This window comes from Pelobates fuscus, chromosome 2, assembly GCF_036172605.1.
Source record: "Pelobates fuscus isolate aPelFus1 chromosome 2, aPelFus1.pri, whole genome shotgun sequence".
NCBI classification, from domain to species: domain Eukaryota; kingdom Metazoa; phylum Chordata; class Amphibia; order Anura; family Pelobatidae; genus Pelobates; species Pelobates fuscus.
In genome coordinates, this window is record NC_086318.1 from 180,403,673 (window position 1) to 180,424,887 (window position 21,215).

The 21,215-nt window shown below is 37.6% G+C and overlaps 1 protein-coding gene across 2 annotated transcripts in view; it reads left to right on the forward strand.

The window, feature by feature from the left end:
* Window positions 1–21,215, forward strand: part of KCNQ5 (potassium voltage-gated channel subfamily Q member 5) — a 608,771-nt gene that overhangs the window by 535,519 nt on the left and 52,037 nt on the right. For both annotated transcript variants that reach the window (XM_063442990.1, XM_063442991.1), the window contains 2 exons: window positions 8,728–8,948; window positions 14,470–14,578. In XM_063442990.1, coding sequence (XP_063299060.1) covers window positions 8,728–8,948; window positions 14,470–14,578 — 330 coding nt within the window. The remainder of the gene's footprint in view (window positions 1–8,727; window positions 8,949–14,469; window positions 14,579–21,215) is intronic.

A 21,215-nucleotide genomic window follows, 5' to 3' on the forward strand; every position in this document is an offset into this window, starting at 1 on the left:
CCACTGCCAGAGATCAGCTCTGATTTTGTTTTTGCTATATGTAGCTTATACTGTTGCCTGTAGTGTAGCTACTATACAATACTGTAGAGTTGATTGGGTAGGTTTGGTCAATCACTCAAATATTTTCACATCTTAATAAAACATAACTTACAATGAAACCTGTTTACGGACAGTTAAAATGATTATGATGTACCAAAGAATATGTGAATAAAGTTTATTGTTTTTATTAATGTTTGAACGGAACAATGTGTTCCTACCTATTAACTCAGCTACATGAGTGAACGTAAATGAATGTCTCAACAATTATTATTTTTTTATGCTGATGTTAAAGTATTTTTTTGCTTACTTTCAGCAAATTTAGTGGTGGCTGGCAACCCTGGTATTGGAGTAAAATGACAATGTTAAACTAGATCAAATTAGGACAGGATGATAGTGGATATACAGCCAAAACTGAAACTTGTGTTTGGCAAACAGAGATCGTTTGCAACTGTGCAGTTGTTACCAATATCTTAAAGAGGTACAGCAGGTGTATCTACCAGGCCATTTTATCAGACATCTAGACATCAGTATTTTGTGAATTAATATTATAGTAATATTTTTGGATAATCTTTTCAGATTATTAAATATTTTTGGATACATTATTAAAATATTTTAACGTTTGAAATTATTTTAATATTTCAATATTTTTAATATATCTATTTTTATTTATTATATATATTTTTATATTTTGAAAATAATTTTAAAAGTCATTTGAAAATATCCAACAATATTAAATATTAAATGTTAAATTGAGGGGGCGTGCCCAGCTTCCGGTGTGAGTAGTCGCATGGCATAGGAGCTCCGCCGTCTTCCCGACCAAAAAGCGACTTTTATACAGCGACTAACAACTAAAGCACCCTAACACCGTGATCTACCTATCCAAGAAAGGACAGGGTTACTTAATGTCTCCCTCGAAGCAAATTAAGCTGTCCGAGACAGCCAAACAGAAAAAATCTGGTCGGCGCAGAGAAATCCAAGATGGCGACGAGGCCTCTAACTTCTCAGATGGACAGTCCGACTATGAAACCAGCTCCTCTAAGTACTCTGAAGCTCCCATAACAGAACGCAGTCTGCATAGGATGCTGCAAGAGCTCAGAGCAACGATCACTGCTGATTTCCACCGCATTAACGGGGACCTGAGAAAGGAAATTACCAGCATTGGCGACAGGACTAGTCACCTGGAAAATAAAACCGACGAACTGTGTGGGGCCCATAATGAGGTAGTTGACAAACTTCAGAAATTGTCGGAAGAAAATACATTTCTTAAAACTAAGCTTGCCGATATGGAGGATAGGTCGAGGAGGCAAAACGTACGGTTTCGTGGCATTCCGGACGACATTCCCCAAGATGCCCTTCCAGCACATGTACTTTCTATATGTCAAGCCTTAGTCCCAAGCCTGCCCGACTCCGCATGGGCATACGACCGCATGCACAGACTACCGAGACCCTCACGCCTGCCTGCCGAGGTCCCGAGGGACGTTATAGTGAGATTCCACTACTATGCGCACAAAGAATCTCTACTGATGGCGGCAAGAAAACTTCAAACGCTTCCTGAACCTCATCAGCAGGTCGCACTATTTGCAGATCTTTCGGCGGCCACGATGGAAAAACGGAAAGAATTTATCACAGTCACTAAAACCCTTCGTAACAACAAGGTGATGTACAGATGGGGATATCCCACTAAGTTGATTATATGGCGACAAGGCAGAAACTACATTGCGAATAACTCGGCGGAAGGCATGAAGATGATCACCACGTGGGGCCTCTGGAATGGCTCTCCCAACCATCAAGCTGCGGCCGAGCCAGCATCTCCCCGAAGAATTCAAGGAGATTGGCAAATGGCAAGATCTCCGACCAAGGTTCCCTGAACTCTCTTGTGGATCGTACTGACTTGAAGGTCGCCATGGTATACATTTAAATACGTTGAACATACTTTATATACAGAACTGTCTGCTTAGTACTTTGCTATATGTAGCGTACACCCTATACGGTGTCTTCTCAAAAATGTTTACGTTTAACCGTTTATTTTCCCAATCTATACCAGTCTCTAGCAGTCTGCTGCTAGCCAACCTTTTACTTATTTACCACGTTAACTTGCTGCAAATTTAGTTACCTTCTCTGAGTTAAAACCAACAGAGAATTTAAACGTAAAAACCTTTGAAAATGGTTAGCCGTCAAAGTTAACTCTCGTCCCACTAAAGTCCCTGACACGGAACGTACCACGTAAACAGAGTACGCACAGGCTTAAGTGGTTACTGTCATGTTAACAAACCCTACCTCTAATAGCTATATGAATGGTTACCAGGTATAACACCTTGACCCATTCGCGGTAATCATAGCTAGTTGGTGTTTAATTCCTTATTTATGTTTATTTCTCGTGTATTATGTGATATGCAATGTTGTTATGTTTTCATTCCAGGTCGGGAGGTGCTCTCAGCCTCCCTCTGTCACCCTGGGAGGAGATTCTAGCTCCCACCCAAGGATGATCATTGTGTATCTTCCAATCCAGGAAGATGAGTGTAAATACTTTTGTTCGTTCTATTCTTCTTTTTTCTTTTTTACCCGTATCTCCCCCTTTCCCGTAAGTCCAGACGTTAAAAATGCACAAATCAAACTACATAGGAAGTGGGCCCTAACCGCCATTAGGATAGCTTATACAATACCGTTAAGATTCCTTGTGATAACTGCCAGAGGATCAAACAGACTACTTATATGGGTTAAATGGTTCCCCTGTAGCAATGCCCTTCATAACATTCACCCATGACGCCAAATACAATGAAAGTCCTCTCGATTAACGCAAGAGGATTAAACAGCCCCTTTAAAAGAAGGCAACTCATGAACACTATGCATGACTCCGATGCAGCAATTGTATGCGTCCAAGAAACCCATTTTAGCTTAAAAAAACCCTCCCAAATCCGTTCAACAAAATATCCCATAGCGTACTACGCCAACGCCCCGAACAAATCTAAAGGAGTAGCGATAATTTTCCATAAAGACTGGATATTCACGGTACACAAACAATTTGCAGATAAGACAGGCAGAGCGCTTATCCTAGTAGGTGACTTAAATGGCATATCACTGACAGTAGCCTCAATATATGCCCCTAATGAGGCGCAGTTTTCCTTCCTGAATAAAACAATTAAAAAAATAAAACGCATGGCTCAAGGTCACATTTTTATTTGTGGCGACTGCAACTGCACCCTCAACCCATCACTTGATACAAAACGTAAAGACAATAAACCACCCAATAAACTGACCACCCATAATGCAAAACTCTTTTCCAATTTATTACATTGTCAGGATTTATATGACACATGGAGAAGTCTCTTCCCCTCAATGTCAGACTTCACATATTTTTCACGTGTACATACGACATATTCGAGGATCGATATGTGCCTTGTAGATAAAGCAACTTTACCCCACCTTTTAGATCAATCAATGGGACAAAGAACATGGTCGGACCATGCCCCAATCACCATCACATTCAAAGTACCTTACCCCACGACAGGCCGGGGTAAATGGAGACTAAATGAATCCCTATTAGATGACCCCATAAACCTGCAAAAGATAACCTCCACATTATCCCATTATTTCGCCCTCAACACAACCGACGACACCTCCGTCGAAACCCAATGGCTAGCCCACAAGGCAGTGATTAGAGGTGAATTTATTAAACTAGGCTCCGCCACTAAAAAGCGACGCCAGGCTATGGATACAGCATTACGGCAGGAACTGGATAATTTAGAGCAATCCAACAAAAGAGCCCCCTCTAAAGCTGTATCGACCCAAATTACTAAAATACAAAAAAACATTCAGAAAATTCAAACTCAACAGTATACAAAACAGGTGATGAAAACAAAGCAAAGATTCTATCATATGGGTAATAAGGCAGGTAAACTACTAGCCAACCAATTAAAATCTAATTATCTACAAACCAAAATACCATATATTACATCCAAAAATGGCGTTAAAATATACAACCCCCATAACATTGTAGACGAACTGGCTTCATTTTATGAAGAGTTATATAACCTTAAAAACGACAAAACAACTCATGTACCCAATAACTTGGAGATATCTGCATATCTTTCACACATCAAACTACCACAAATTACGAAAGAACAAAATATAATTTTGGACGCCCCGTTCACAGAGGATGAAATAAATCAGGCCATAAGATCTATTCCCAAACACAAAGCTCCCGGTCCGGACGGACTCTCTAATTACTATTATATAAAACTGATGCCCCAAATTGCTCCTCACATAACTAAGCTGTTTAATTCAATCAAAAACTCTGGTGTGTTCCCTCGGGAAATGCTGGAGGCTTACATAATAACACTACCAAAGCCAAATAAACCCCCAACAATTTGCAGTAATCTAAGACCCATTTCTCTGCTAAATGCGGATGTGAAACTGTATGCAAAGCTAATTGCGAACAGGCTCAAACCCCTTATACCCAACCTAGTCTCAGAGGAACAAGCCGGTTTTGTACAAGGAAAGCAAGTGGGCGATAACACCAGATACTGTATGGACATGGTAGACTGGGCAAACGATAGCAAACAGAGTGGGGTTCTCATGGCCTTGGATGCCGAAAAGGCATTTGATCGCCTGAATTGGAATTACATGGAAGCAACGCTGTCAGCCTTTGGACTCTCAAAGGCTTTCATAAAAACTATATTGGCCCTTTACTCCTCACCCTCTGCTAAAGTTTTCAATACGGGGTTCACATCCAGAGGTTTTTGTATCACTAACGGTACGAGGCAGGGGTGCCCCCTGTCGCCCCTGATCTTCATTCTCTGCCTGGAACCTCTGGTACAACATATCAAACTAGACCCAACACTTCCCGGGGTGTCCACTCCTGCAGGAGAAAAGAAAATCGCATTATTTGCAGATGATATCATAGTTTTTCTGGCAACTCCCAATAACTCAATCCCAAGACTAACCGAGGTCTTATCATCCTACGGCTCTATATCTTATTATAAGAATAATATCAGTAAGACCCAAATACTTCCTATCAACTTACCGTCACAACTAGTAGGCACCTTGAAAAATAATTATCCTTTCGATTGGAAAACCACGTCACTATCCTACCTCGGAGTTAGAATTACCCTTTCAAATTCACTCATAATCAAGGAAAACCATGAAAAGGTATTATCCGCATTGTCTAAACAGATGAGCTCTTGGGATAAACTTCATATGTCATGGCTTGGGAAAATCAACTCTGTAAAAATGATGATCCTACCCCATATTTTATATCTCTTTAGAACACTTCCAATTGCTCTCCCTAATAAACTCATCAAACGCTTTCAATCTGCCATCAATGCCCATATTTGGAAAAAAAAGCCCCCAAGAGTATCTTTCCAATCAATGTGGCGCCCATTAACACAGGGAGGCCTCAGTATACCAAACATCCAACACTACTACATAGCAACGACACTAGCACAAAGCCTAGACATATTGACAGGCAGGACAAACCCCCTATGGATCAAGCTCGAATCAGCGTGCAGCCAAACTCCTTCCCTGGTGAGTGTGTTATGGTCCTCATCCTCCCTTCCACGAGCTACCACACTACCAGCCACAAACTTCCTGATAAACTCTTGGAAAACCTGGAACAAATCAGTCTGGCCTTCCGAGGAGCTACTATACCTTGCACCTCTCTCAACCCTCTCGCAGTTCTCTCCTGATCTGCCCACACAAAGGTGGTCAGATCTGGGTATCACACGCGTCCATCACATGTTCACTAAAAATGGTATTCGCCCCCTCCCAGAGCTGCAGGCTGCGTTCAAACTACCCTCTCGGGACATATTCCTATATCTAAGAGTCAAACATATTCTGACATCCAAATCGATATCATACATGAACCCCCTATCATTTAGTAAGCTAGGACAAAAATGGCTCACCACAACGAAGTTCCACCCATCGTGGAAATTTCTCTCAACATGTTATATAGCACAGGCAGACCCTAGGGCATCAAACAAACTGCCATATATGCTTAAATGGGAAAACAATCTAGGAATGGAATATACGGTGGAGGAATGGGAAATGGCTATTAAATTCACTAAACAATCCTCCAATTGTGTCACGCTGTGGGAAGCCTATTTTAAAATTCTCATGCGCTGGTATATGGTCCCATTCAGACTACACAAAATTTATACTACTTTATCCCCACTTTGTTGGAGATGCAACAAAGAAGTAGGCTCTCTAGAACACATCTTTTGGGATTGCACCTACTTACAAGCATTCTGGCAATCCGTACAGAGTTCGATATTCAGACTATGCAAGCTCTCACTCCCTCTCACACCGAGTAACTATATTCTACACCTAATACCCAACCTGTATAACATCCCAGCAAGGGATGCGGTACTCAATATTTTGGTGGCCGCGAAGACTCGCATCGCAGCACACTGGAAAAGCACCCTCTGCCCAGATATTTTAGAAGTGTTATCTAATGTTGACTCCACGTACAACCATGAAAAGGTATGGGCCACACACGGCAACGCAACCAAATTCAACACTAACTGGTCTAACTGGGAGTCTTTTTATGGTTCATTCACTAAGTGAGCAGACATAACGTTTGCACATCCCATAGGCCTAATGAGTAGTGACTGCAGCTATTCCAAACGTTCATACACACTAAAGGTCTGGACCAACCACCTCTATGTTATTCTTGCATTACCCCCCCCTCTCCTTCCAGGCCTCCCCATCCCCCTTCCATACGAACCATGGACTAGGTGTACAGAACGTTACCTTAAGCAAACATCCAAGTGGTTAGTAGGCATTTACAGAATTAAGACACTCTGCCCCCTGGCGAATCTGCACAACCATAGCGTAACTTTATGAATCTAATGTCAAACCGTACATATATACTAGTAAGTACATAATTTTAGACGAGACCGCTCACATCCACGCAACCTGCAACATGGGCAAGCAGAAGTGTTTTGTATATAGGCTATGAAGATATGTGAACCTTTAAAATGTGTAATGTTATAACCAATATTATTAACAGTATTACTCACTGCATATAGGCAATGAAGATATGATTACCTTTAAAATGTGTAATGTTAAAGCCAATTTTATTAACAGTACCACTCACCGTGATTGTATGTGTCATATATCTTTATACTCAAAGATGTAAAATTCATGTCAGAAATTGCACTTATCTAACAATTTGGATGTACCTCTATCTCTATCCTTTTTTCTTTTTTCTGTAATTTCCTGTTTTTATATGACAAAATTCAATAAAAAGTATACATTGAAAAAAAAATAAATGTTAAATTGAGGCCATAATTTGACTCAGCATGTGACTGCAATTTTAGCTTAAATTGCTGTTCATGCCTTTTTTGGGGGTGGGGGGTGGCAATATCACTATTAAAGAGTTACTCCAATATCATAAATAGGAGTATCCTGGTCCAATTTCATTTTAGTAGAGCAAACCGTTTTGCAATGGTTTGGCCTTTTTTCCTGGCCCTGCTGGGCACAGTGCCTCCTCTATGGCTGACTGTGATGTGCAACCGCTTCTGAAGAGCTGCAACTGGCCATTCTAAGCCAATGATTGCATAGAAATATGCACTGAATTGACATTAGTCAGTCCAGAACTCTAGTTTCAGGATTGCTAATGATACCCCAATGAGAGGTTAATCTCGTATTTACCGTGATACTCTGTACGTAGTCCAAATCCCTTTAAGCCCCAAGCATACTTATTCGTGTCATGGTTATTTGTCTGCTAAAAAAAAATAAAAAATAACTAGCCACAAAAAATGTCCATATTCCTTACAAAGTAAAAAATATACAGAAAGATTCAAATGAAAATTAATTTCACCTTCTTCAATTTAATTATCAGGTTTGGTTCATTTTTTTTTTTTTTTACATATTAATCATCAAATCATTTACACACTCATTGAGTATTCTACATAACATAATATTTCTTCATCAAAAGCAGAAGTTGATCAAAATGTACTTACCATTTCATTGTCACAGGTTTAACCCCTTAAGGACCAAGCTTCTGGAATAAAAGGGAGCCATGACATGTCACACATGTCATGTGTCCTTAAGGGGTTAAAGAAAATGATTGTGAAAAGGGCTAAAACCAATTTGTTCTTCACATTATATGACTTTCTCTGTATCCATCCTAATTTTGTGAGCTTTTAAAAATACCAAAACATTTTTTAAAAGTAGAAAATGTGGTATATGTGGTTTACTGTCTTTGCTTAATATAAAATGAACACCATTTTCTTATTGCTCATTGTTACAAAAATAATGCTTTGCACATGCATGAGGTAATGGATCATTGAATGGATGCTTTGCTTGATGGGAATTCGTTTGCATGTTTGTTTAAGCTACATTACAAATGAAGATACTTTCAAATATAGCAGGGGCTTTTAGCATTTTGCTGTATACCATCTGAAAATAAATTGAAGATTGATGAAAAAATATTTAAGTAATGATGTGCTTGTATCCTTTGCATTATGTTTGAACCAAACTAAGCTGGAATGCACTGTATAAGTTCATGTTAAATGTGATTGCACTGCTGAAGCATAAACATTAGAACATGCAATATTTGTGAGAGACAATAGTTTTCATACTGATTGTCCCCTAGAGAAAAATTAGCTACTCTTGTGGAGTGGATGCTTTTAACTCTAATGAGGTAATAATGTACAAATGTTAATCTTCCCAATGTTCTTTTTACAGCCAGAAATTAAGCTTTAAGGAGCGTGTACGCATGGCAAGCCCAAGAGGGCAAAGTATAAAAGGCCGGCAAGCATCAGTTGGAGATCGGCGTTCACCTGGTACAGATGTTGGTACAGATGGAAGCCCAACGAAAGTGCAAAAAAGCTGGAGCTTTAATGATAGGACGCGTTTTCGACCTTCTCTTAGACTGAAGAGTTCTCAGCCTAAACCAATTACTGATAGTAAGATTTATTGCTTTTTACAAAGCCTTGAATATACAAAAAAATGTTTTCTACATTTTAGAAAAACATGTATATAGATTCCATCCCTGTATATGTGCAGGAACAAAAGGAGGGATTGATAAACAACTAAAGGTAGGACTGAAATGTTGACCCAACTAGTATTGTAAAAGGGAGACTCTAATCACCACAACAACTTTATCTTAATGAAGCAATTGTGGCATATCTCCCAACTATCGGGATATGGAATTGGGACAAGTGGGTTTGCCTCCGAAAGTGGGCGTGTCTGACACCTGAAGGAGACTGTTCTTCCTAGTGGTTGTTGCACAGTGCAAACGCATCTAATGATGCACTGTAGAGGAACAGTTCCCTGGTGTCCTGGATGCAGGGCAACAAGGAACTAAGCCTCAATATAATAAGCTTTCAAACAATTCAAAACTGTAAGACTGTTAGAAAACATTTCCAAATTATTTATCTAAAGATGTCACCATTAAAGTCTATTGACATTTTTGTAGATAAGTAGTTTGGTAAGATTTTCAAACAGTATTAAATCATTTGGAATATTAAGCCTAAACGGGGGCCTCAGTTCAGAACCCCGATATTGGGGCTCTCCTGCCAAAAGCGGGACAGTTGCGAGCCCTGGTTTTGGTGTATAGAACACACCCTTGCAGTCTCACTGCTCAATTCTCTACCAATTTTCACTAAAATCTTGTTGTCAATAGGATTTTACTTACAGTGTGCTCAATAAAAAAGTGCTTTTCTCCTGCTCCGTTTATTAAACTTTAATCAGACACAGGAAGCTGTTGCAGGCTATTAACAGAGCAGCATATAAGAACTTCTAAATTAAACACACTGTGTAATAATGAAACCTATTTAGACTCTTTTTCAGGTAAGTTCAGTGGGCTGGTAATGCGTGGCTAGGGCTGCATTACATAGTTGAACTTGCAATGATACCTGTGGTCGAACTTGGATTAAGAATGTATATTCCCACCAACAAGACGCTTCTTGGAGAAATGCATTGATTTAATATGTTTCCAGTACACATATCAAAAACAATATATCAAGTCAAGTGGTATAAGAGCAAGCAGATATACTTTATATAAATGCATTATTTAAATAGCAAACAGAAGTCTATATAAAAACCATCAAATTACTTTCTTGATATGAACAAGATTATATCCATAAATAAATAATTATTGAAAAAAAATGCCAAATAATATTTTTAGCAAATACATTCTTAAATATAGAATTGCATAGAATACTTTGCTAAATAATTAACACAATAAATCACAATAAGACTGTGAATTTGATCAATCTCCTAGGGGCCAGTTGGATGTACTGATGGGAACTGTTTATGTAATGCAGAGTAAATTGCAGGGTAGCCAAAGTAAGCACCTTTGTCCAAATGCCTTTATTCAAGGGTAGTCAAGGGTATTAGATGTCTTAAATAATTTAAGTATATAGTACCCTTGTTATTATTATTAAGATCTCAGGAGAATATGTTATTAAGGTTTCCTCGCGATCAAAGGAAAATGCCAAAGAAGGAAAGCATTCCAATGGGTAACAAAAGGTGCAAATTTATTCCATCTTTAAACTGAAAAGTCTGGACAATAGTAAAAATAAAAAACAACCAACAGTATATTTTTTGTACTTGGATTAGTACTTATACTGCTCCATTTTCTTTGGGGGATAACTGTGCTTAACGGGAATGCTGCACATGGGACAAGATTAACAATTAAGAATAATTTTACGTTTGTTGTTGTATTCAAAATTAGTTTTATCTAAGATATGACCACGAGTAATGCTTTAACCTGTAGTCTTCCTAACACTATAGTGCTCTCCACTTTATTTAGATTCAGGACACAAATCTACAAAAATTGGAAACAATGTTTTTACGTATTTTTGCTTTCCAGCACAGAGAATGAGTCCTTGCATCTACTCAATCTGTCTCCTGTGAGTCATGCTAACACTTCTAAATGTCCAATCCAACATTTCTCCCCTATGGTAGGTTACTTGTAAAAACTGAGTCTGAGCCAGTTCTCACTGCGGAAGCACCTCTCATGCCGCTATAACAAAGTGGAGCAACTTTTTTTTTGGATCCAGAAAAAATTGGTCAGATCAAACCACACGGCAGTGGTGGTGTGATCTTACAGACAGGTTCTTTCCTCCTGAAAAGACCCAGTAATCCCCTTCTTTGTGTATCACGTCTTACTGACACATGATATTTAACTTATGGTCAAAATGTAACTCGGGCAAAGGACAAGACAAGAAATAGTAATTTGTTGCTAGTTACATGCAGCTCTGATTCCATTTTTCACTATCTAGAGAGATTTGCTTTGAAAGGGGTTAAGGAAATGCTTCATTTATGAAAATGAGCTCAGCCTTTCACAAACTCAATAAGTGCTACATGCCATTTCAAAATATACTGAAAGCATCTTTTATGTGCCCCGGGCAATTTATGTGTGCCTTTGGCATTTGCTTGGCTCAACATCTCCTTTTTCAGTAATGTTTTCAGATGTTTCTTGACAACAAACTTTTGCAAGCATTGGGCTATCGCACCAGTCTAATCTTCCTTGTAGTGGTGTCATTTTAATAGTGCTTTAGAAGCCATCTGTTTTGTCAGTTCCACGTTCTGTCTTTCTTGTGTCAGTTGGCAAGTTTGCTAAAAAGAAATTTTATATGTATATAACTGTGGAGCATGACCACTATAAAAATGTCATTTAATCTCAGAACCAAGGAGAGTGCTAAATATGTCATGGTTACCCTTAGTTTGTAAAGCTTTAATGACATGTGGCAATCGTGAGCGGCTATCAATAGGGCTAGGGGAGCAAATTGTAATTTAAATTATTAAGATTGTTTCTGAGTAAGTTGAAACTATTTTATATATACTCCAAGTTATACATAAGAAGTAATTTACAGACATCTGCTGGGCCCAAAAGAAGAAAGCTAGCATAGCCGCAAAAATATACAAAACGTAATTATGCTGATAGCTAAAAGCAGTATCGTAATGAAGCCCAGCTAAGAGGAATGTAAAACAGACAGCTATATTTCTAAAGCTATGCATTTTTCAGTAGCAACGATCAAGCCATTGGAAAATCAAGTGGTAACTATCTTAGCATGGGGAAGCTCTTCTAACTTGACTGGTATTCGATTCTAGCCCACAGGATTTAAAGCCCACTTTATATGTGACAGTATAAAACACCCTAACGGCGTTAAGGGGCTTTGTTGTGGTGGATCAATGTATATGTGTTTGGCTGGTTGTAGATATTTGTGCATTTGTGTGGGGGTGTATTTGGATATGTTATACGGTATTCTGAGAGCAAATTTGGCTTGCTAGGTGTACTTGTTTTTTAGTGGCTGATCTTGTGTGCAGCACTGGTGTATAGCGTCTCTGGAGATGCTGAACATTTCCCATAGAGATGCATTGATTAAAATGCTGATTGGCTCAGTGCAGCATTTTGCCACGCATGCACAATTGCCTACCAGAGCTTTCCAAAGCTTGGATGGTTTTGTCAGAGTCTATACAGATGTTTAAACTACAATTGGATAAATACTTGCAAAAACATAACATACAGGGATATAATTTCTAATTAGTGGGGTAATAGCTGCTTGATCCAAGGAGACATCTGACTGCTATTTTGGGGTCAAGAAGGAATTTTTTCCTAGTTTGTTGCAAAATTGGAAGCGCTTCAGACTGGGTTTTTTGCCTTCTTTTGGATCAACAGCAAAGGCATATGTGAGGAAGGCTGAACTTCATGGACGCAAGTCTCTTTTCAGCTATGTAACTATGTAACTATGTAACTATGGATTGGCTGAGATTGTCATGATTTATGATCTCAGCTATAGAAGTGGAGCCAGGTGGGGCCAGCTGTGGCGAGACCAGCACAGTGTGGGAGAAAAGGTTAGTTAAATCACTTTTTTACTGAGATCGGATGGAAACCGGATACCTTAAGAGCCACTTCAGAACTATAGTGTCAGGAATATATGCTTGTATTCCTGACACTATAGTGTTCGTTTAATGAAGCTGTTTTTGTGTATAGATCATGCCTCTGCAGTCTCACTGCTCAATTATCTACCATTTAGGAGTTAAATCCCTTTATTATGCAGCCCTTGTCACACCTCCATGCATGTGACTTACACAACCTCCTAAACACTTCCTGTAAAGAGAGATCTAATGTTTAAACTTCCTTTATTGCACAAACTGTTTAATATAAAGTGCTTATCTCCAGCTCTGTTAATGGCCTGCTGGGGCCTGCAAGAGTCTCCTGTGTGATTAATGTTTAATTTACAGATCAGGACATAATACCTTCTAAAGTAAAACATTTTCATGCAGGTTGTGTGAGTCAGAGCCAGGAGAGGTGTAACTAGTGAAAAATGGAGAGAAACAAATGTGATTTAAGCCCTAAATGGCAGAGAATTGAGCCGTGCAGGGACATGATCTATACACCAAAACAGCTTTGTTAAACTAAAGTTCTTTTGATGTCTGTATCTTGCAAATTAAGTCTTGATATCAAATTGTTCAGATTCAAAACATTGGACACAATTTGGTAAAGCTGTGACATCGTTTTCTGTGATGTTTACCTTCAAGGCCATTCCCCTGATGCCTCTACTTTACTACAAAGCTGAGAAATCCCACACTCATTCAATTCAGTATATGCAATTAATTTAAGTGACTTATACCGAGTGCAGAGTCTCTCAGCTTTATTATCCCTTGTGTCTTAAGGGCATAATAGGTTTTCAGATTTTAATAGAATGTCTATGTACTATATTCTTTGAGTCAACTTTACTGTAAATCCTGTAAACATTTATTCTGCTAACTCTGCGATGCACTCTTTAGCAGAGTATATGTATTTACGTATCACGGTCACAAGTGGCAAAACAACTCTTTAACTACACATTAAAGATCATTAAAAACATTTTAGGCCTCAGTTTTATTCTTTTGGATAAGCTTTACAAATTATCACAATATGTTAGAAAACCTTTTCAAATGATTTCTCTTCAAAAATCACTGTAGCCTTTCTTTTTTTTGTCAATTTTATTTTATTATGTGTTATTAATACCCTTTTAATAAATGCTCCAGTTTCCACTAATTGCAAACTAAGGAGAGATCTGCACTCTCAGCACTTGTAGACCTCAGTGCACTGTACCACCATTCCATACAGTGAAGACAATGTAGTCCAGGCACTCAGAGTCTTTTTCAAACAGCAGTTTTATTGAAGAAACACCACACTAGTAGACCTCGGTGCACTGTACCACCATTCCAAATAGTGAAGACAAAGCTTGACAAGTGTGGATCGAAACGTTGCTGTGTTTGCCGTGTTTCGGCTGTTTGAAAAAGACCCTGAGTGCCTGGACTACATTGTCTCCAGTTTACACTAATGTCACTTTAAGGGTGGATTATACATGTTCAGTTGTTTAATGAACAGATTGTGTAGTTTATGTATTTTCCAGTCTAGACCATAAAAGGTTGAGTTTAGAAATTCCCATGAGCATCTTTCCAATGAGGCCTGATTTTATCTTTTAGCTGATGTCAGCCTTGGAACAGAGGAAGTACACGATGAAAAAGGATGCCACTGTGATGTATCAGTTGAGGATCTAACACCTGCGCTTAAAACTGTCATCCGTGCGATAAGGTTAGTGAAAAACACAGAAAAGATGGAATGCATTGCAGATTTTTCTCTAATAAAAGAGATTAGTTTGCTTTGAGTTTTGTTCTAGTTGCACAGTCACTTTGCTAAAATAGGTCTTCTCAAAACATAAAAAATACTTTATTCTGGAGCAAAATATTAGCTTTTGGTACACTTTTGCTATCTGCTTACATATCTTTGTACCATCATATATCTCTATTGAATGCTCTTTAATATTGTGATTGTTTTATTTAATTTGTTCTACTAATTTTTGTTGTATAAAAACCTGATGAAAGATTTCCAGTGGATTTTTGACATTGGAATTGTGGCAGTTATTTGGCTCAACAACAGTCTTTTGAGGTTCTTATTTGCCAATGGAATTGGAAATTGACATTTAAAAAATATATATATATTTCTGTAACTATTTCAAGGTCTTTAAAATCCTAAAACTAGCAATCACTTCTAAATTTGACGTAGCGTGGGTAGATGTAAAATAATATTAATCTATTGGATGTGTTGTTTTTACTTGATTTATGTAAAGAAAAATGCAAGTGGCAGAGCGTCTTTAAACAAGTAGTCTGGGTATGCAAAGCTTTCAAACCATTCCTTCTAGACATTCTTTGTTAGTAATATATGCCAGCTTATATATGCAAACACAATAAATGTGTTGGGTTTTTTGTCTCTAAAGGATCATGCATATATTTTCCCCTAATTGTTTAGATTCCAAGACAAACAGAATCACTAGACATTTATAACTGAAAAATCTACAATTCTCACTCTGACAATTTTAATTGTTTTTTTTTTTTTTTATGTATCAATATTTATTGTACTTGGCCATCATTTTAGGTTAATGTGAGATTTTTTGTGTTTGCAATATTACTTATATAACCGTGTGCCTGTTGTTGCTGAATATGTTTTCTACACTTTTGACCTTGGAGAATTTCTATTTTAATCAACATAAAGTTGGTGAAATGTTTAAAAAGACCATCTATAAAGAGGATTAAATGTCATATTTATTCAAAATCCAAATTAATGCATAAATACAGAATTGACTGCTCTATTGTTCTGAAAAAGCCGTTTTACAAAAAATTGTGCAAACCCATGTGAAATACAAACTATCTGGCTACACAAAAATGGTTTGACTCGTAAATATATCTATCTCCTATGTTGTATGAAGGTGGGACATTTGTGAAGCTTTGTATTTTATGTATTGTAGCTAGGTAGTAACTGACTGTATAGTCGACTACTTCTAAAACCTACATTCAGAATCTCATTAGACATAAATTAGATTAACCCGAAAATGTTTTTGTTTTTTTCACCGGTGCTTAAATTAACCTGGTATCCTGTTTCTCATTCATGTATAACCAATTTATGTTCTCCATTTTAACATATTGTCAGGTGGTGAATGTTAAGACCTGCAGTGGTTATGGTACTGCGGTCTTCTATTCCTTTCCCAACAGCTGAGCCTAAGTGATTATAGCTACAGCAGGGAGTAGAGGAATAGTAGAGATGAATACAGCTTCCAAGATGATTCTCCCCAGCAAATAGAATATTCCCCAAACATGAGCCTAGACTTCATGAAGGGTGTAACAGGAATGATCTTTATTGAAAACAGGCTGGCTTTTATGAGAAATCCTCCTGCAAGAGGACCTCCCACAGCAAACAAATACATTAACCAATCATTATACAGTATTTCACTAATACACGCCTTCCCTCTGCCTGGGAGATATTGAGATAAGTTAAAGAATAGATCAATTATCTCCAGGCAAAGGGCACACATTTTCCCCAAAAGTTAGAACACCCCTTTGCCCACAAGGTATCTCCACAAAATACATATCCCCTGATAGCCCCGATCTGGGGGACAAACATATCCAAATTTCACCCAGATCGGTTCAGGGGTTCTTGAAAAGTGTGGAAGTCATGTTTTACCGACCACACACGAGGCTCCTGCCCAAAACAGTTCCACGAATTCAGCGTGTGCGGTCGGTCAATTGGGAAAAAGGTGAAAAGCGAGCAAAATCCTGAATAGATCCTCCTGGCTCATAGCAGCGATTGTTCCCCTTGTCTGCACGAACATAACTACCGAATGCCGCTCTTCTGGCTGTTCGGTAAGTGGGAGAAGCTGGTGTTCGGTAGTTTCAGCGGTGGTTCGTGAGGTCGAGTGTCCGATTTTAGTTCCAGACACTCGATGACCAAGTCCTGCTGACTCCCCTCGTGCGAACAAGAAGCCACCCAGGGAACACTTAATCGACGGTACTTTTGAACTTAACAAGCCAGGAGGGTGGTCGGTGTTCGGTAGTTTCAAACTGCCGAACTAATAACCAATATTTATACAGAAAATGGAGAAAACACACGAATACAGAAGAAAATGTCGAAATAAAGTCAATTTTCTTCACAGTGAAGTTCTGCAAATACTACAGTCATCTATGCAATTGTTAGTAACTTACTTTGTAGATGCAGAGCTCACCAAAATATACTGAACTTTTGTTCCATTTTTCATTAAATATTTACCTTATCTATCTGGCCAATGTATCCCATACTCTTTTTTCCTAAAGGTATTATAGTTAATTTTTATACCCTGAAACTTTTGAAAACTTTCCTGACAATTTACTTAGAGGGATGAGATGAGAAGTGTACTTAACCCGAAGTACATAGTATTGCATCTATCTGTAGATAGTAAACTGTCTGGAACACATCAACAGCATGGTGTAGGTGTTCTCATGATTAAATATATTTTGTGAAATGTGCAGTTTCAAATGAACTTTATTTCAATAAACCTCGCAATATGTACTTAAGATTTTCTGGGAATCGGTGATGTAATTCTAGCCAAAACCTGTTGACTTCTCTGAAAGGGCCTGTAGTAGATCAGATCTGTTTTTTTTTTATCACAAGAGAGCTGTGGTTGGTGTGCTACATATTCATATGTGAAATTATACTTTGGCTAAATACTTATTTTGGCGTGAATGTGATTCATCTAAAATAATGCTAAGAAGAAGGAGTAAGAAATTCTCAACGTCGCAATATTGCTACTGTTTGGCAATAAAATACCCTAATAAGGAAACCCTTGTGCTTGGTCATTTGTATGTGATACATCAAGGAAACATATGAAAGCCCAGAGGTGAATCTCCTCATAGTGTAAAGCTGTTACACCTCAAACTATGGCTTAAAATACCTCTTGATGATGCCTATTCCAAGACAACACAATTCATTTTAACCATTTGGTAAATACATTATTTGTTGTTATTATAAGTGTGATTTGTTTCAGTTGCATTTCAAAGTATGTTGTTTGGTATACATTTTTAGAACACATTACAAAGAGATCTTCTACTCTACCTAACTTACAATGAGGATCACTTGTCATCTTTTCATCCCGCGAGGTTTGAGTGATTTGATAATATATTTTTTTAACAATGACTACATTACGGAGATGTTTGAAAAATAATGTAGTTTGCTTATCCATATGGAGAATAAATACATTTATTTTGTGTTAACTAGTTTACAAGTTTACCAGTTGAGTTTCAGGTATATATATATTTTTTTCTTAACACAAGAATACAGAATATTAAAAAGTATAAACTAAACCGTAAAAGAATAAGTAAATTCTAATACACACACAGAACATCGGGTATGCTGTATTAATCCGTTTAGATTAATATACATGACTTGTTCTTGAATCAACTAAAAGAGAAATATATCAACACCGCATAAAATCGAAGCAATTCTGCCAACTGTAATGGAGTATGTATGCAATATTGTGCAAGCTTGTGGAAGAAAATATTCAGTGCTGGGGACATTGCAGTAATCTGCATAGGCACTTTCAGTATTAGGCCCCTATAAAATCAAAAGAAGGGTGATAACTGGGGTATATAAATGAGCAGCAAAAATGAAAAGTTACTGTTCATTTTGTTTTTACAATTGTACACGTTTACCAAGATTTAACTATAATTCCGTCAGAGGAACAATCACCTGAAAACAAGTGTTATACAGGGTGGGCATTTCTTGTAAGCACTTTGCCTCAAAATAATGGACTTGTCATTTTGAAAATAACATTTCACTATTTTCCTTTGTGAAATTACCCATTATGAATCTCCCAAGACTCAGTTAGAATATGTACCTGAAAAAATATATATTTTTTAAATTAACTATTACAGATAAGTTATTAACCTGTCAAAGCACACTCTGAATTTTGGCGCACCCTGTATTTACGTATATGCCACAGACTTCAACAATAAGTCACTTGGAAAAGACCTCAAATGAGCTACATAGTAATCTTCTCTATAATGAGCTAGGGTATTAATATGATTTGCTTTAATTTACCAGGTTTTTCATTTTTTTAGAATGCGGTTGTGATGTCTGCATGAAATATTATTCATCTAAATCAGAAAGCAAGTTATTCAAGTGTCACTATGTAAGTTAATTTGCTGGATTAAAAATTACCTTTATATCAGATTTCTACATGAAATACAATGAATAGCACAGGTGGATACATTAAAATTAAGTCCTAAAAACTAAGTATACTGGCAACTTAAAACAGATTACATTCTGGGGCGGACTGACATCTTACAAGACCGCTGTATCTAGCTGTATATAGCATGGTTAGGGTGTGTATAGGGGCTGAAGTATGTGTGTATGTGGGGTGCACTGTGTGTATATGGAGTGCACTGTGTTTATAGGGAGTGTAGTCTGTGTGTGTGTAGGGTCAGGATAAATGCTTTAAAATGTATTATTAATTTAATACATATATATTAATTTATATATATATATTTTTTTTAAATACAAAAAGACACATACATTTTCCCCTCCCTATTGTCATCTTCCAGGGAGGGAGCATTCCTATTCCTGGTCCAGTTTGCTAGGTGATGCCAGGGGGAAGGGGTTTGCAGCTTCAAGTCTGCACCTCCTCCAGCTGCAACAACAGCGCTCTGATTGGCTCAGAACTTGCTCTCACTTGAGGTTATACAGCATTATCAAGTGCATGACATGTTCCAGGCCATTTCATGGATGTAATTATGTGTTTGTGCTTGTGCTTCCAAGTATTAAACATTAGATTTAACCTTTTGCCATTCAGTACTTAATACTTTCAGGATAATGCTGTAGTGCAGTATTTTTTAACAATACAACGAATTTACTATCACCACTGTGCTAGTTGAATAGTGAAAAATAATCATTTTATGAGCTCTATAATTTAAAGTAATCTACAGAACTCTCGTTAGCCAAGAAAACCTGGCATTATCACTGGGTAAATTTATGGCTCCAAAGTGAATACACAACATTAATGCAGGTATACTTATTGGAATAGTTAATTCTTCAAAAGGCTAAATGCCATAAACCATTTAAATGTATTGAAATGCATGTTTAAGAAGAGACAAGCCATAGATAAAGGGATGTTAAACCCAAACTGAACTCAAACATTAAGAAATGTGCATTGCCACCTCAAACAAAGCTACTGTAGCAAGAACTGTTAGATAAGGAAGTCTTATTTGCATACTACTCGTCCTAGTCCTAGTAACACCTCCCTGCATGTGACTTACACACTCTTCCTAAACACTTCTAATGTTTATACTTCCTTTAGAGCACATTCTATCTAATTTAGAATTTCTTGTCAATTGCACTGTTAATAGCCTTTTAGACCATGCAGAGCCTCCTGTGTGTGATTAAACTTAAATTTACAGAGCAGGCGATAAAAACTTATAAAACAAGTTAAGATTTAAATGAAAATAAAACATTCTTTCATACAAACTGTGTCAGTCAAAGCCAAGGGAGGTGTTACTAGGGCTGTATAAACAGAAACAAAAGTGATTTAACCCCTAAATGGCAGAGAATTGAGCAGTGTGACTTCAGAGGCATGTTTTATACACAAAAACAACTTCATTAAGTTGACGTTACATAGTTACATAGTTACATAGTACATAGTTACATAGTTACATAGCTGAAAAGAGACTTGCGTCCATCAAGTTCAGCCTTCCTCATATTTGTTTTTTGCTGTTGATCCAAAAGAAGGCAAAACAAAAAACCCAGTTTGAAGCACAATTTTGCAACAAGCTAGGAAAAAAATTCCTTCTTGACCCCAGAATGGCAGTCAGATTTATCCTTGGATCAAGCAGTTATTACCCTACATTGAAAGATTATATCCTTGAATATTCTGTTTTTGCAAGTATGCATCTAGTAGCTGTTTGAACATCTGTATGGACTCTGATAAAACCACTTTTTCAGGCAGAGAATTCCACATCCTGATTGTTCTTACAGTAAAAAATACCTTTCCTTTGCCTTAGACGAAATCTTCTTTCTTCCAGTCTAAACGCATGGCCTTGTGTCCTATGTAAAGTCCGGTTTGTGAATAGATTTCCACACAATGGTTTGTATTGGCCCCGAATATATTTGTATAATGTTATCATATCCCCTGTCAGGCGACGTTTTTCTAAACTAAATAGGTTTAAATTTGTTAACCTTTCTTCATAGCTGATATGTTCCATTCCTTTTATTAATTTTGTAGCCTGCCTCTGCACTTTTTCTAGTGCCATAATATCCTTCTTTAGAACAGGTGCCCAAAATTGCACAGCATATTCAATGTGTGGTCTTACCAGTGATTTATAAAGAGGCAAAATGATATTCTCGTCCCGAGAATGAAAGCCCTTTTTCATGC